Source organism: Equus quagga, chromosome 5, assembly GCF_021613505.1.
Source record: "Equus quagga isolate Etosha38 chromosome 5, UCLA_HA_Equagga_1.0, whole genome shotgun sequence".
NCBI lineage: Eukaryota > Metazoa > Chordata > Mammalia > Perissodactyla > Equidae > Equus > Equus quagga.
This window is the reverse complement of record NC_060271.1, coordinates 29999745-30017364: the sequence shown is the minus strand read 5'-3', so window position 1 is coordinate 30017364 and position 17620 is coordinate 29999745. Positions and strand designations below refer to the sequence as shown.

The following is a 17620-nucleotide window of genomic DNA, read 5'->3' as shown; positions in this document are numbered from 1 at the left end:
GGAGCGGGAGGAGCGCCGGTACTTCCTCTGCGGGCGCCGCCGGGACCGGGACCGGGACCTCGAGCGGCGGCTCCTCCGTGCCGGGCTCCGGCTCCCGGACGCCGAGCGATTCAAGACGCGGGACCCGGCCCGCGAGCTCCCGGAGGAGCTGCGGCTCGCGGACGTCGAGGACCGCCGGCTGGAGCGGCCCGAGCACGCGGCGGGCGGCGAGCCCTCGTCCCGCGGCGAGCCCGGCCACAGGGCGGTGACGTAGCGGGACATGTCGGTCGGAGCGGGTCGAAGTTCCCCTTCCTCGGAGGGACCTTCCCGAGAGCTCAGTTCCTGAAAGCGAGCAGAGGAGGAAGCCCAGGGAAGGCCCGGCACGCAGGCGGCGGCGGGCCCCGTCTGCACCGCCCGCGCGCCAAAATCAGCACAGGCCACCGCCGCTGCCTCACTCAAGACGGAGAAAGACCCAACGGACGGCTTCCCCCGCAGCCGAGGACCAGGACCGGCTTCCACAGCTGCTCGACAACAACAGTAGAAATAACTCCCGCGTCCCACGTCTGGACGCAGACTGAGCGAGCCCTGGGCAGACGCGCCAAAAGAACCAGAAGCTGGCGCCCGGCGCATGCGCAGAGACATTGACGCGGCGGGCGTGGCTCCCCTCTCGCCCAATCGCCGCCCTTCCTCCTCCGCGCCCCGCCCCGCCTCACACTAAGGCCCCCAGGATGCGCATGCGCGACAGAGCCCCTAGGAGGGGGGGCCGGGCGCGCGGAGGGGAGGAGCTGTTCCATCCGGGTATCCGGCAGCCCGAGGCTGTTTTGTTTTTCTGGCTGAAAACAGTGGGGTGACCGGACCCTGTTGTTGCCGGTAGAATGTGGGCCTCCGTCCTCCCGGAAGCCGCAGACTCGGGCTGTGCCTCCGTGGACCCTTCCTGGCCACTTTCTCCTGACCCGTGTCCGCCAGGCTGCCGGACCCCGCCCCTCCCCGGGACGTCACGGGATCTCTGTAAACGCATTGTTGACTTAGAAAAGGTTTGTCACTCCCTTGTTCTGCCTAGTAAAGGTAAGAGAGGAGACCCCCACGGCTGACCTTTAATTTAACCTAGGGGGTCAGAATGACGTCTGAGATGTCTCTTCCGAGGACGATGTGCTTGGCGTTGGGGATCAACAACGGTGACTGTTTTATTTCCAAGGGTTTATGAATAGGATACATTCCAAACAAACCTATTGTTTTTAATAAAGTATGACAGTTAGCTTGAAATAACTTTTCACTGAATGAACTAACCACATCTCTAAGGAGAGTTAGTCATTATGTGAGCTTCTTTGCAAGTCGAGTGGCATTTTTACAAAAGCCATTTCTTTGGAGGGAGTATGTACAAACTCACTTTTCTCTTACTTCACCCCACATCCCCAAACATGCACAGAAGTGGAGGGAATAAAAACTTTATCATGGAATCTGCACGCACCCACGTGATCTGCCTGCTAGGCACTTTCCACGGTATCATCCACGTCTCTGAGGAAGCATCATGATAGAAATAGTTAAGTGAAGAAATGTTTCTTTTCTAAGCGCTTTCACAAGTCAACCGGGAAGCCACAGTGCCCATCTGCCAGAAACTTTTGCTGAAAGTTATGAAGCTGTGTGAATGGACAGAAAAATATAATGAATTTCAGATTTGACAAGTGTAAAAATGATGTGTTAGGCGAAATAATGTGAAACTATGCATATAAGATGATGGGGTCTTGGGGCTGGCCCGGTGGCGCAGCGGTTAAGTGCACACCTTCTGCTTTGGCGGCCCAGGGGTGCGCCGGTTTGGATCCCGGGTGGGGACATGGCACCACTTTGCAAAAGCCATGCTGTGGTAGGCGTCCGACATAGAAAGTAGAGGAAGATGGGCATGTATGTTAGCTCAGGGCCAGTCTTCCTCAGCAAAAAGAGGAGGATTGGCAGCAGTTAGCTCAGGGCTAATCTTCCTCAAAAAAAAAAAAAAAGATGATGCAGTCTTGATCTCTTGGTTATGAATAAGCAAAAGGCAGTAGGAGTCTCTGTAGATAGTTCATAATATCAGTTAAATGTGTGCCTAACAAAAGGTGACTTGCAAGATCTTGGATGTTAACACTAAGAATATTGGAAACATAATGGGGAACGTTATTTTGCCCTTGTGCAGAATACTGGTGTATTTGTCTCTAGAATACATGCAGTCTACCTGAGTTAAAGTGTGCAAGGAATCTTAGTGTTCCTTTATTTTTCTAAACAATACAATCTTCTCTGAGCATCTATCCACTCACCTGATTCAAAATCCAATTTCAGTTATCATTAAACCATCATGTACAGAATTTGTAGGCTAATTTAGGCAGAAATGACACCTTTACAATAGCATCTCTTCCCATCCAAGAATGTGACACTTTTCTCCATTTATTTATTTATATATTTTTTTTGGTGAGGAAGATTGGCCCTGAGCTAACATCCATTACCAATCTTCCTCTTTTTGTTTGAGGAAGACTGTCCCTGAGCTAACCACTGTGGCAATCTTCCTCTATTTCGTATATGGGATGCTGCCACAGCATGGCTTGATAAGCAGTGTGTAGGTCCATGCCAGGAATCTGAACCTGTGAACCCAGGGCCCCCAAAGTGGAGCATGCAAACTTAACCGCTACACAACCACAACCCCAGGCCAGCCCCTATTTGCGTTTTTTTTTTTTTACGTCCTTCACTGTGGTAGGCAGATTAATGCCACCCCCCTAACCCCTGCAAAGATGTCCATGTCCTAATTCCCAGAACCTGTGAATATGTTACTTTACAAGACAAAAGGAATTTTGCAGATGTGATTAGAATGAAGGCCCTTGAGATGAGATTATCCTGAATAATACAGGGCAGGCCTAATCTAATCACAAGAGACACTGAAAGCATGAGAAGGATACCATGCCCGGTTGCTGCTTCTGAAAAGTTGGGGGCTATCTGCAAGGACCCAGGAGAGGCCTCTGGGAACTGCGGATGGTTCCCAGCTGACAGTCACCAAGGGAAACAAAGATCTCAGTCCTACACCCTCAGAGAACTGAATTCTGCCAACGCCTGAATGAGCAAGGTGTTGGGGATTCTCCCCTAGGCCTCCAGAAGGAACACAGCCCTCCTGACACCTTGACTATAGCCCCGTGAGACTTTTCAGCTACACAACTGTAAGAGAAGAAATCTGGGTGGATTTAAGCCACTAAGTTTGTGGTTATTTGTTACTGAAGCAATACAAAACTAAGACATTCACTAAAATTTTATAGCTCTTTTCATACACATCTTGCACTCGTCTTGCTGGGTGTGTTCTGAAATATTTTAATGGTGTTTGTGGATTGTGAATAGGATCCTTGTTATTATATGTTCACTTTGTTTTATGTGTTTCACCAGATGTACAAAACTTAGCTGAGTAGGTAAATAACACCTAGCTGAGTTTTTACACCCACTATGAAAGATTTTTTTCCTCTGATAGGCAAGTTCAACTCATTTACATTTACTGGAGTAACTGCAATGTTGACCTTATCTCTTCCACTGGTGTCTGTTGATGCGGGGTCGGTGAGGTGAGCTAAGGAGTCGAAAGAAAGATTTCTTGGACTCTCAAGATCTGGCAGTAGTGCTCTTTTATTTAGAGAATAGTATGGAATAGAATGGGGACAGGGCCCATGGGCAGTCAGAGCTTCTGCTGCCCCAAGTTGAGGGTTAGAGCTAAATTTAAGGCATAGGTATGTGATTCATCTCTTTACAAGACAAAGGAAAGAACATGAAACAAGTTAAAATGCTATCAGTGCAGGTGGGGTCTGGTCATTGGGTGATCCCATGACTTTTAGACAAGAATCAAATCGGATTAAGTAAAGGTTAGAAAGGTTAGAAGCCACCACCCTAAATCAGTTACATGAGATTACCAGACAGCAACTTAAGTTCTTGCCTTCCCCATTAAGAGTTTTGAGGGACAAGGTCATCTCTCTTCTTCTTCCTGGTACAGAGAGGGAGGCACCTTTTACAGATAGAGATTTACCTTACAAATGTAAATGTGTCCCAATAAGGGCAAGTTCCATTCCCCAGAGCCTCCTTCCCTGTCCCTGTTATCAAAAGCAATCAGCCCCAAACAGTCCCGATGCCAAAGAGACACATCCTGGGGTGGCCAATTTCAGGTCCCTACAAGGTCATCCCCCCTTCCTTCACAAACGCAAATGTCTCTCAAAAGGGCAAGCAAAATTCCAGTCCTCGGAGCCTGCTTCTCATCTGCAGTTTTAAAAGTAACCAGCCTAAAAATCCTCATCCTAAACTGTTTTAAAATTAAGCAGCCTAAAAATCCTCATCATCTGTTATTTCTTTTACTTTGCTTTTTCCCATTTTATTTTGCCAGCCTGGTCAAGGATCTCTTTTTCCCTCCTTCTCACTCTTCATTTAGAGGTTCTGCCATGCTTCATCATGCCGTTAGTGGTTCAATGGTTATCTTTTTATCTCTACCAAACATTTAAACCTGTTCCCCCTCCCTCCTCTCTCCTTCCGCAATACTTATGGAATGTTTACTGTAATAGATGCTGTTGGGTAAGTTAAGAAAAATTTAATTGTCCTTTCCCTTACCAAAATTAAATTTTTTCATTAATTTTAATGAAGCTAATTTTGTAACAAGTGAGCAAATCCAAAGGTATATAAAGTACAAGCTAATAATCCACTCCCTAGAGGTAGGGAATCCTCTAAAAGAGGGCCCCATTTTTCTTTCTCATAATTTAGAGGTAACCAATGTTAACATTTTAGCAAGTACCCTTCCATCTTTCTCCAAACTCTTTCAAATATACAAGCATATGGAACTTCTGATGAATATGAACTCATTCTAAACAAACTGATTTAAAACTTGCTTTTATTTTTAATTTTTTTTTAAAGATTTTAGTTTCTTCCTTTTTCTCCCCAAAGCCCCCCAGTACAAAGTTGTATATTCTTCGTTGTGGGTCCTTCTAGTTGCGGCATGTGGGACGCTGCCTCAGCGTGGTTTGATGAGTGGTGCCATGTCCGCGCCCAGGATTCGAACCAACAAAACACTGGGCCGCCTGCAGCAGAGCACGCAAACTTAACCACTCGGCCACGGGGCCAGCCCCAAAACTTGCTTTTATAATCAAGATCCTTTAAGATAATTCATAACAATGTAATTTATTTCTACTTCTCAGCTGTATAATATTCCACAGTCTAGAAGTGCCAGTATTTTATCCCTATTGCTCATTCGTGCACCATTCACGTGGTATCCAGGTTTTCCGCCACTAAAACCTATGCCTTGGAAGCAGTGTTGGATTCTGCGAATGTCAGAGCCATTGCAGAGCTCCTCTGCAGGCTCCTAACCCACGGCTGCGGGGTCAACAGAGCCATGTCCGACCTGGAGCAGCGCTACTGGGGGAGTTACCTCCACCGTAGCATCACGGAGGTGATGGCTCAGGGGTGAGCTCAGCACTCAGACTGAAGAGATTAGAGGCGCTTCCAGCCATGGGGCTCATCTAGAGCGAGAGCCACCAAGAGGAAAAGGAGCGCTTAGTGCTTCTGACACACAAGACACATTCATTGATCTTAGATGAGAGATGAGTAAAGATCAGACACCTGTGTTGTGAGTGCTGCCGTAGAATCATTAGCTACAATCACCAGGGCAGCATTCAAGGCAGTTAACACAAAGACCAGTAAATGCCCGTCTGATGTGACACTCCTGTCTCAAGAACTCCTGCCATTGGTGCAGTCATTACCCAACGTGGGCTCACCCGTCCGCTGCCTGTGATTACTGAGCCTCATTATAACCAGGCTTTTACTCCTGCTGCTCCTCCCGATGAACACTTCTCGGGTCAGAAGCTCTGGCAGGGAAATGTCAGGCTTGCAGTGTTGTTCAGGAGGCACCCCTCAATAAATCAGGCTTACCACACCTGTTTCCTGCCATGAAGACTTAGCACATGAGGATGTTATCTGCAACATCACCATGGAAGCTGATAACTCTGTCCCATTGCAGCCGCTATAGAGAGAGGTGAGGTGTTAGGAATTCTGTACCATGTCATTTAGCTTTTGAGGTATCTACTCAGAAGCCAGGAAAGGCAAGCGAACAGCACACAGATCCAGATGTGTACCTGCCAATATCATTCCCAATAACCCACAAAGGTGTAATTACTGGTGGTGTCATTACAATATGAGGACTGATCAGTGCCTCTACCTAAGAATGTGACATTTGTGAATATGCCTAATGGCCATCTATATTCTATATTGTTCACGTGAGGATTTCTCTCCTCTGCACAGCAGTATAACTCTTCAGGGCACACCTGTACTCACTAGGGTGATGCTACTCGGTCTACACTATTGATTCTGTAAGAGACTTCCTTTTCAAAGGTTATAGGTCATACAGGCCACGCTGTGTCCTGCTCCAAGTCCTTTCACAGCCTTTACTTGACCATATTCCATTTTTGCAGCCTTGGCTCAACAACCAACCAATCACAAGTGCTGTCTCAAGAGACTTGGCACTTGTCTGGCCCCTGTGTAAAGATGACCTGTTCTATCCTCAGCCTGACAACAGGTGACCTTTACTTCAAGGTACAATGCAGTGAAGCTGTGATGCTTTACCAATGGAACAGGACCTCATACAGCAACGTGCCTCCCATAGGCAAAGGACGATACATAGCAACCAGTCTGGCCAATGAGACAGGTGAGCTCAGAGTAGCCAGCTGTGGCTGTTGCCTCCATGTTCGACGACCATTTCATCAAACAGTTAATGGATAAGTTTTTACTGAGAGACTTCCATTGGGATCTTATAGCAAGCTCTCATGTGCTGGATCCTTTATATGATGCAGTTGGAACGAAATGTGATTTCTCTGGAATGCTCCATGCATCTCATGAGTCCCCCCATTTGAATAGTACTTTAGAGCACATTGGATGACCTTAGATTGCTTTCCTCAATCCATAGGCTGGCTTGGAGATTTGACCTCTTGGGTAGCCTGGCTCGGTGGAATGTTATACCTCATAACGCTCACAACATGCTAGGAGCCAAAGTGACATGCTGCTTTAAGTACTAGTACTTTTATTGTTATATGATAAAGTCTGAAAAGTGCAACTGCTGGGTTAAAGGATCTGTGTGATTTAATATATTGCCATACTGCTTTCCAAAAAGGTGGTAGCAACAATGAGAGAAAGCCTTTCTGATTCCCCCAAATCAGTTCATTTCCCCCGTTATAGGTCATCCTCTTTTCCTGTACCTCATATTTTTAGTATTTATCACAATTGTAATAATTGAAGTTTTTTGTTTTTTTTTTTAAAGATTGGCACCTGAGCTAACAACTGCTGCCAATCTTTTTGGTTTCTGCTTTTTCTCCCCATATCCCCCCACTACATAGTTGTATATTTTTTTTAGTTGTGGGTCCTTCTAGTTGTGGCATGTGGGACGCCACCTCAACGTGGCCTGACAAGCGGTGCCATGTCTGCCCCCAGGATCCGAACCAGCGAAAACCCTGGGCCGCCTAAGCAAAGCATACGAACTTAACCACTCGGCCACAGGGCCAGCCCCTTCTGTTTCTATAGTATACCAAAATCATGGACTACCCCAAAAGCATACTTGCTATTGGTATACTTATTTACAGTTTTACCTTTGACTAATTCATAAGCTCCAGGGCAAATGATTCTGCAGGTTGGGCTGAATTAAATTGGAGAAGAACTCCTTTTTCTAATAATTCGTGGTGGGTAGTAACAACATATCGAGCCTGATATTTTCCTGCAGAATTGTTGGCATAAGAGCTATCAACACAGAGTATTAATTCCGGATTGGCCAATAAGGTTTCCTGTAAATCTAATTTGGATTCAAATTTTGAGAAACCAGTTCAACACAGTTATGAGTCTTTCCTTTGTTGGGTAAAGATGGGAAGGTAGCAGAGTTTAAAGAGTCACGGCAAAGAATGTACAGGTTTGAAGGAGACAGAAGCAGGATCTCACAAGATGTTAGTCTACTGACTGAGAAACGCCGTGAACACTCAGTATTAAGTGAACTTTCTACATCATGAGGAACCTGCAGGTATAAATCATTTCCCTGAAAGGGTTCTGAGGAGGATTCTACAATTTTAGTGACTGGGCTACTGCTTTTAAACAATTTGGATATGCCCTGGCTACTGGGTCCAGCTGCAGGCTGTAATAGGCTATAGATCTATTTTTTCCCTCTGTGGGTTTTTTTTTTTTTTTTTGAGGAAGATTAGCCCTGAGCTAACTACTGCCAATCCTCCTCTTTTTGCTGAGGAAGACTGGCCCTGAGCTAACATCCATGCCCATCTTCCTCTACTTTATATGTGGGACGCCTACCACAGCATGGCTTTTTGCCAAGTGGTACCATCTCCGCACCAGGGATCCAAACCTACAAACCCCAGACCGCAGAAGCGGGACATGTGAACTTAACCACTGCGCCACCAGGCCGGCCCCTCCCTCTGTGTTTTTGAGGACTCCTTAAGCACAATTGTTCTGTTCATGGATGAACAACGTGAGAAGTTTAGTGTAGTTAAGGAGCTCTAATGAAGAGGATTTCGTAAAGCCCATTTGAGTTCAGTAAAGGTTTCCTTGTGTTTTATTTCCCAAGGAAGAGGCTCCTGAGAACTATTTTTAGTTGGCTCATAGAGTAGGGGAGCCAGTGAAGGAAAACATGAGACCAAGACCGACAATATCCTGCAGGTCCGGGGAATCCTCACAGAAGACAGAAAGATTCCTTTTGCAGATAAGTCATGACCCAGATAATGAACCATCTCTCGTTAGAACTGATGCTTATCTTGAGAGGCCTCATGGCCTTTATAAGCCAGTTGTTGTAAAAGATATGTTGAATGGATTCCTGAGTTCTCTTTAGAGCAGGAACAAAGAAGTAAATCATCTACATATCGAATCAAGGTAGAATTTCTGAGGAATTGCAGCAGAGTGTTTAAATCCTGATGTCCAGCTTGTGAAAAGTACAAGGGACCCTCAGGAAAATCCCTGATGCATTACAGTCCAATTATACTGTTGATTTTTCCAAGTAAAAGCAAATAAATATTGACTGACTTTGTCTGCTGGGATGCTAAAGAATGCAGAGCATAAGCCCACAACCGTAAATCATTTGGTTCCTGCTGGTATATTTGCCAACAAAGTATTTAGGTTTGGTACCGCTGGAAGCTTCACTATCAGTCTTACTTATGGCTCTAAGGTCTAGTACAACTCTCCGTCCCCGTCTATGGGGCTTCTTTATAGGCAAGATCAGAGTATTGCAAAAACTGGTACAGGGAATAATAAGCCTCTGACTTATTAAATCTTCTGTGGCAGAGGTGAGCCCTGGTATGGCTTCAGGTTTTAAGGGGTACCGAGGCAACTTGGAAGTGGTTTAGAAGGATCAATCTGAATTTTAATGGGTTTGGCACTTTTAATTTTTTCCACATCTGTGGAAGAAGAGGCCCTTAGAGTAGCAGGATTTCAGAGAGATCTATGGCATCTATACTTTCATGGAATTTAATAGTCTCCTCAGGACAATCAATACATAATGCTTCAGTCTGACGAGTCTGGAAATTCTAAGGCTATTTCGCCTGAGGAAAATTGTATTTGGCCTCCTAATCTAGAAAGCCGATCTCTACCTAGGAAAATTCACAGGCGAAGTATCACATAAGAGAAAGGTGTGACTTTCAGAGAAAGGGCCAAGGGTAATATTCATGGGTTCCAATAAAGGAACTCTTTGAACTCGACTGGAAACTCCCACTGCTAAGATAGTTTTATTAGTCCGCGGAAGTTCTTCATGTATCATAGTGGGTTTAAAGTTAATAGAGTTGCTCCAGTATCTATCAGCATGGTAGAAATTTCTCCAGTTACAACTTTAATTTCCCTTGCTGATTTAAAGGAATTATTGGAAGTAGCCCACTGGGCGATTTCTCAGAGCCCAGTCTTCCTCAGCAAAAAGAGGAGGATTGGCAGTAGTTAGCTCAGGGCTAATCTTCCTCAAAAAAAAAAAAAAAGCAGACGTTGAAGCTCTGAGAGAGGAGTGATTTCCCGTTCTAGTTTGTTTCTTTAACAAATCATTGAGTTCTGGGTGAAGTCCATTAACAAAATAGGCTCACAAGGCAAAACTAGTCCCAGGGTCTTTGAGACCAGAGTACTGCCTAACTACTACTTCTAAATGAATTCAGAAATCTGCCACTGGTTCATCCTTTTTGTTTATAGGATTGGATTACGGCCCAGTCAATGCTCATGGGAAAACCTTTGGGAACTACTTCAAGAAGCAGCCAACTTCCTTTCTCGCTCTTTTTATTCTATCTGTTGAGGCACGTTTGGTGCAGTCCTCAAAATCTTAGGTAGGGACTTTCCAATATGTTTCTTGAAGACACTTTGGAGCATCTCCTGGACTATCATGTTAACAGACTGGTAAAAATCAGGTAGTCCGGGATCATAGGTGCCAAGAAGAATTTTATTTATTTTTTCTTTTTGTTTTGTTTTATTTTTTTTATTTTTTTATTTTTTGAGGCAGATTAGCCCTAGCTAACTACTGCCAGTCGTCCTCTTTTTGCTGAGGAAGCCTGATGCTGAGCTAACATCCGTGCCCATCTTCCTCTACTTTATACGTGGGACGCCTACCACAGCATGGCTTTTTGCCACGCGGTGCCATGTCCACCCCCAGGATCCGAACTGGTGAACCCCCGGCTGCTGAGAAGTGGAACATGTGAACTTAACTGCTGCGCCACCAGGCCAGCCCAAGAAGAATTTTAAATTCTTCTATAAATTTAGTTTAGTCCTTTTTAGGGTCTGGAAAATCATTTATAATGGCTCAAAGCTTGGCTCCAGTCCAGGGTTTAAGTTCTGCTGAGGCTAGGATCCCTGGTTCATTACAAAGTCTTATCTTAAAGGACATCTGAGATTTAGGGAGTTGGGGGGAAAGGCTAAAAGATCAAAGGGGTTAGTGGGTTGAGAATAATCAGGTAAAGGAGGATAAAGAGGAGCAGAGGGATGAGTTGGAAGTCACCTGAGTCATTCAAGTCAGTCAGAGCTTTAGTCTTAAGTTTTTCATTGGCTCATTGTAATGATTCCTTTACAGAGGCTATTTCAGTCACTTGTCTTTTGGAAGCCTCCATACCAAACAATGCCTTCCATTGTTTTCAAAGGTTCAGGATCATCTCTTTTCAGAGGTACCCCAAAGGTGGACTATCTTATCTAAGTTAAAGGTTCCCCAAAGTGGCCACTGTAATTCCAAGGTATCATATGTAGAGTGCACCCATTTTTCCAAAAAGGGACAAGATCCTGGTTGTTAAGTTGGGTATACATATAGGAAGCAGGAATTTTTGAGGGAGGTGGGGAAAGAGTTTTAGACCAAGTGGAATGAATCTTTGCCTTTAGAGTCCCTAAAATGACTGTATCTATAGGGAGCCCAGGAAATTTACTGCTGTCTAGGAACCCAGGGAATCATGAGTTTTCTCCCCTTACAGATATAAGTGTCACCAAGAAGCTTGAACAAAAACACAGGTATGCACAACAAAGTGAGAGAGCTCAAAACACAAAGAGAGTGGAGCTGGGATCCAAGAGAGACTTACGTTAGAACCCCGAGGTTGGTGAGAAAGTAGTGAGCACAATGGGCTTGGGAGGTACCAGCACCTGGCTACTCACTGGCCTTGGGGCTCGTCAGGGGTCTTCTTCAAATCCCACTTCCGACAGCAGAAGCTGTCAAAAATAAAATCAGATCAAATTAAAATGTTAAGAGTTTATTGGGCGTGTAAAAGAACAGCTTGCAAACTGGGAGACTTCAGACTGGAAATGGCAAAAGCTCTGAGGCATGTCATTACAGGATGGTTTATAAGGGGAGACTGAGGAAGTTAACCTTTACAATGACTGGTTGTTACAAATGCGGGTTTCCAGATGGCAGAGCATTGGTTAAAAGTGATTATCTTACACCATTTTAAGAAGACAATTGAGATTTTGTTTAAGATTTTCGGTGGCATTTACAAGAAATAAACTGAATTAAATTTCCCTTACATTGATGAAACAAACTAGACTAAGTTTTGATTACATGGCTTAACTGGCTTTATCTGTTTGGGGGATTTTTAAGCCTAGTCTCCATTTTATTTAACAGACCCAATTCAGTCTACAAGGCCCTTTCTTATCCCCTGGGCCAAAAGTAATTATTTGGTGGTTCTCTTTAGCCAAGGATAATTGGCACCAGGAGGGGCAGGGGGTGTAATCCCCAAGAGAATCCTCTTAAAGTAGGGACCAAAATTCCATAGTTAAGAAGGATAAAAGGACTGATTGTAGGGAGAGCTAATCTGGGACAAAGTTAAAACAAACCAAAACACACACACACATACCATAATGTAATAGATAATAATTATACACAAGTGTTATTTAACATAAAAATATGAAACACAGGTGTTTACGTGAAACTATATATGCTGTATTATTTATCCTTCAGTTACATAAATGCTATTATTTAAACAAAATAGGACTAATTAACAGTGACAATTAGTAATAATAGGACTAATTAAACAAATAGTGTATGAGAAATATTTAACAATATTTTTATGCATTTCTCTCCTCTGATACAGTTTTTTTTTCTTTTTCTTTTTTTTGCTGAGGAAGATTCACCCTGAGCTAACATCTGTGCCAGTGTTCCTCTATTTTGTATGTGGGTTGCTGCCACAACATGGCCATCAACGAGTAGTGTAGGTCTGTGCCCAGGAACTGCACCTTGGCCTTTGAAGTGGAGCACACCAAACTTAAACACTAGGCCATGGAGCCAGCCCCTTAATTTACTTTTTTTTTTTTTTTTTTTTTTAAAGATTTTTTTTTATTATTTCCTTTTTCTCCCCAAAGCCCCCCGGTACATAGTTGTATATTCTTCGTTGTGGGTTCTTCTAGTTGTGGCATGTGGGACGCTGCCTCAGCGTGGTCTGATGAGCAGTGCCATGTCCGCGCCCAGGATTCGAACCAACGAAACACTGGGCCGCCTGCAGCGGAGCGCGCGAACTTAACCACTCAGCCACGGGGCCAGCCCCCCCTTAATTTACTTTTTTAAACAACTAAATATTTAAATTTTAGAGGTTATATTATTCTGTATTAAGATGCAAAAATATGACTTTTTAAAAGGAGAACATAAATATAATAGGATTAACTAAACAGGCACTGCTATATTTACTAAAAATAGCAATGGCATGCTCCTTCTGTCTCACAATACAGGATATTTTTACTCTTTCTGTTTCCTTGTCCAATAGTACTTCTCTGAACAGCCTGCAGCCTTCAGGACATCCTTCTTTTCTTTTACATGGTGGTAAAACTGGATACAGTCGAATGGAAAATTCTCTTTGACTTGCAGTTGTGCTCTCACCAAGCCTACGTCACACTGATTCCTGGTGTCAGTCCAATGTGATGACATCAATCTAAATACCCTCTCAACAAAAACATGTGAGCATGGAATACTTAGAATTTTACTTATGAGCAGCAGCAAGTTTTTAGACTTGTAGGAATCTGTTTCCAGCTCTCCAGAAACGTCCATCCATTTTTCATCTCCAGGCTTGTTCGGGTAGACCAGCTGTTTGTCCATCAAGTCCTGCGCATCTATAAATTCATCAGAGAGGTTTCCATGTCTAAAAGGTCCATCATCTCTGAACATTCCGAATCACACCGGATGTCACTGTAAGTTAAACCTCTCTTTCTCAGAGAAAATGGTTTTAAAGCACAGAGGTAATTAGAATTTGTGAAATCAAAATTGGACTCCAAAAAAGGCATAGTTTTAGTAAAGAAATTGAGAAAGTCCTGTTTAATTTGACTGCTCTTTTCTGGTGACATTTTTTTCAGTTCTAAAGCAGTCTTCTTTCCAAAAAATGTGTCATTTTTTTCGCTGTATGAGTTTTTGTCGCAACTTACACATAATGTCAAATAACTCAGGTGCCGACAGTTTGTCCTTTTCTAGACTCTTTATGGCCTCTTCAAAGATCATCAAGCAGCTCTGGAGAAACAGCATATAAATTTCTGTTGTACTGTAATCCTTTTCTCCATTCTCATCCTCAATGTATTCCCAAATAAGAGAAGGACATTCTTCTTTTCCCACACTTTGAAAACAGGATTGTATGGTAGACCAACATTTTAACCTCGTTTCTATGGCTGGCAACAATGACAGTCATCTTGTAGGCATATGTCTAAGGAGGCCATCTCCTTCCATTTCTACAAAGTCAAGAATCTCATTAAGTTCTTCTGCATGTTTTGAGGAAATTGAAAAGTAACCAAAAACTTTCATTATGAAAGCCTCAGTGTCACAGGAAAGCGTATCACACCCCTTTTTAGCAGTCTTGGGTACAAGGTGTGCAGGACGTTTAGCAGGTGAGATCGTTTCATTTTCTTTGGTAAGAAGTTTATAGGCTGAATGGAATTTGCTGAAATTTACATCTGCGCTATCTGCTGAAATGCCGATGGCCGAGTAAAGTCTAGCTTGTGTTTGGAGTCTAGTTTCTGAGGTTTTGTTAAAATCTTCACGGAAATCAAGACAACGATTTGAAACCCCATTTTCCAAATCAAAGTACCTAAGAGCTGGGGGAACACTTTTTTATTGCCATGATTCATCACATGGCTTGATATACCGTAGAAAGCGTGACTGCTGGTAAGATCTGACAGAATCAACTCCACACTGTAAGGGGCCAAGACATCTGTAATCAAAATTTCCCCTTTTGCATGAATGACAAACATTAATGTACAACTGAAATTTCACAAGATTGTAACCTATCATTAACTCAATAAAAAAAAAAATGTCCCTTTCTGTTCGCCCATAGGACATTTTAGTTGCAATCACTGAATCAGGAAACATAACTTCACTGGGTCTCACAGAGCAGTCCAGTGAGCGATATGCTAGCGCGTGTTCATTTGTGTGGTATGCCAAGCTGATTTAGTGGCTGATATTTTCAATTGAGCATTGGTGTCTTTTGAGGCAACAAAGACACTTTGAATTGATTCCAAAGTACTTGCTTGTCTCATCCCGGACTTGTGGAATTCAGTCTCCATATGTGCTTGCACATCCCCTTCTCCACCATGCCCAACCCCGAATTCTTTTCTACATATTGTGCAGTACGCTCCGTTTGGATTATTTACCTCCGTAGTCCAGCCACATGTGTCCTTCCATCTGGCATTAAAGTAACATAGCCATTTAGTCTTCTTTTCCAGTATTGTCTGGGTCATGCTGGCATTGGTTTTGTACTCTCATTTTCATTATCTGAACTCTTAGAAAACATGGTCACAATATTCACAGAGTTAAAAATTAAACTAGCACTATCTCCATGCAAAGCACAACAGTTAACTAGACCGTTGACACTCACGGTTAGAACTGAACTCGCTCTGAGAGAATGCTACAATGGATACATTATTGTGAACCATAAATCATGGCTGCCAGTATCAGTGGTCAACTGAAGGCATACAATCGCCGTACTCATCGGTCACTAAAAACAGTGTTGTCTTCAGCCTCTTTTTGGGGGGCCATAATATGGGTTTTGTATCTTCCCCCCCACCCCAATCTTTGGCACTCATTGCTGAAAACCAGGATTTTTTTCACCCAGGTGGGGCTTCTTGGAACGTGGGACTTTCAGGGACAGTCCCAATCTGGCATAGCTGGTCACCAAAAATAAAGTTCTTTACTCTCACATTTTCATGAGTGAGAGCCTAGCTAGTGTTTTCAGATCTGCTATTTTGACTTTAGCAATTATATTTCTAGACATTCTGAGAAGTTTAGTCTAAGACAAATCAAATAAAAATGGTTAACCAGATCTTTCTGGCAGTAATTTTTCTAAAGGTTTTCTTCGGATAAATCTGGCATACCTCAAACTTTGCAATATTTGGTACAGCTGTTCCACAGTTTCTTTCTTTAACTACAGGAACCATTCTGAGACCCACGGGCAAGTCAAGGTTGGCTGTTCCTAAGGATGTGGCTGTGCTGGCTTTTGCTATTTCTAATAGCTCCATTTTATCTACAAAGGACAAAGACAAACACTCATTAATTTTACAGCCTATCCCAAAAAGGCTAAGCATGACAAATTAAGTATGCAATTTATTATAAAAGCAATATAAAGATGCTCACTTATGTTTATAAAATACTTGAGAATCATGTTAACGCCAGTAAATGTAAAAAAAGGGTGAAGGCAGAAATTGCCAAGAGAAAGAAAGTTAATACTGTTCCTCCCACAGTCACAAAGCTGAAGGTAAGATCTGTTAAATGCTGCTGAGAGCTGGTAAAATAATGTTGTCCTTAATAAGATTAAAAAGTTTCCATTAAGAACTGCCTACACTAGATTCCTCCACCCTGAGCCATTTAACAGTCACAATTAATCTTTAATCCTGAGGGGTAAGTATCATGTCCATTTAAAAATAGGCTATGGGGGGCTGGCCCAGAGGCGCAGCAGTTAAGTGCACACGTTCCCGATTCAGTGGCCCGGGGTTTGCTGGTTCAGATCCCGGGTGCGGACATGGCACCGCTTGACAAGCCATGCTGTGGTAGGTGTCCCACACAGAAAGTAGAGGAAGATGGGCACGGATGTTAGCTCAGGGCCAGTCTTCCTCAGCAAAAAAGAGGAGGATTGGCAGCAGATGTTAGCTCAGGGCTAATCATCCTCAAAAAATAAAAATAAAAATAAAAAAAATAAAAATAGGCTATGGATTGCATGGTATAGTTGGTCTACCAATCTGCTAATGCCCCCCTCCCAAAACCCAAAGCTTCACAGCATCAAAGGAAATCAAAGAAATTAAATGACACAACAGCCTTGGTTCCCTAGCTTATTCATATACTGTCGGCCTACACGTAAAAAAGGTGAACCTGTGCACCTCTCTTAACGACAAATGACCCATCCACCTTTTTCCACTTAAGCGAAATGAGCTTCTGCTCAGCGACCTCTTCCTGGACCTCTTCCTCCAACTGCTGTGTTCTTTCGGGTACACCATAGGGTCAGAGCCGTAGTACTGTCCCCTGGCGAGATCGCGTAGAAGGCACCTGCTGCAGGGACTCGACCGGCTCCGCGAGTAAGACCGCGAGTGGCGCCTGGACTTTCTCAGGTGGCGCCTTCAGGAATGAGACCTTGACCTGCTCCTTCTCCCGGGCCGGCCCGATTCCTGGATGACGACTAACTCGAGACGCTGGAAAGGGACCGAGAGCTTCTGGAAGAAGGGGCGAACCTGTCCACAAGTCGTTACCGTAGCTAAGACATCGTTGTTTCCGGCTTTTGAAAAGGCTCGCTCCCCAGAAACCTAGATTATCTCCTAAACAGCGCTTCTAACCCCGACGATTTTCCCCGGGGCGGGGGGGGATATTTGGCAGTCTGGAGACATCTCTCCTTGTCACAACTGGGAGAATGACACTGGCATGAGTGGGTAGAAGCCGGGGATGCAGATAAAGATCCTACAGTGCACAGGACAGCCCCGTATAAACAGAATTATCCGGCCCAAAATGTCAGTAGTGCCTAGGTTGAGAAACTGTGCCTTAAAGCAAAGAGAGAAAAAGGCCAAGTCCAGAGGTGGGTCACCGCGTCGGGACCAGGGCCACACAGGACCGCATGCGCCGAACCGGGACGTCCCGCCTCCCGGGGGTGACCTCGCCCCCAAGGCGGCGGAGCCATGGCGACGGCGGGGCCAGGCGCTGAGAAAACAATCAAGACTTTAAAACCCCAATTAG

At 44.1% G+C, this 17620-nt stretch overlaps 1 protein-coding gene and 1 long non-coding RNA gene across 5 annotated transcripts in view; both read right to left on the bottom strand.

Moving 5' to 3' along the window:
- The window catches only part of RSRP1 (arginine and serine rich protein 1), a 5283-nt gene extending 3620 nt beyond the window's left edge, over positions 1–1663 (bottom strand). The window contains exon 1 of one of the 2 annotated variants that reach the window (XM_046663535.1): positions 26–1663. In XM_046663535.1, the coding sequence (XP_046519491.1) occupies positions 26–621 (596 nt within the window). In that variant the 5' untranslated portion in view covers positions 622–1663. Of the gene's footprint in view, positions 1–10 lie in introns of both variants that reach the window. The other variant, XM_046663534.1, reaches the window with a different exon arrangement.
- A 3314-nt stretch (positions 1664–4977) lies between these two features.
- On the bottom strand, positions 4978–17497 carry LOC124240453 (uncharacterized). Of its 3 annotated transcripts, XR_006888874.1 has the most exons (4): positions 16805–17497; positions 15778–15926; positions 11520–11646; positions 4978–5036 (listed from the first exon to the last, which is right to left on the bottom strand). It is a non-coding gene; the product is annotated as an uncharacterized LOC124240453 (long non-coding RNA). The 3 variants fall into 3 exon arrangements; XR_006888872.1 differs by lacking the exon at positions 4978–5036 and having other exon boundaries at positions 10639–11646; XR_006888873.1 differs by lacking the exons at positions 4978–5036; positions 11520–11646 and adding an exon at positions 13379–15185.
- Between the last annotated feature and the right edge of the window lie 123 nt (positions 17498–17620).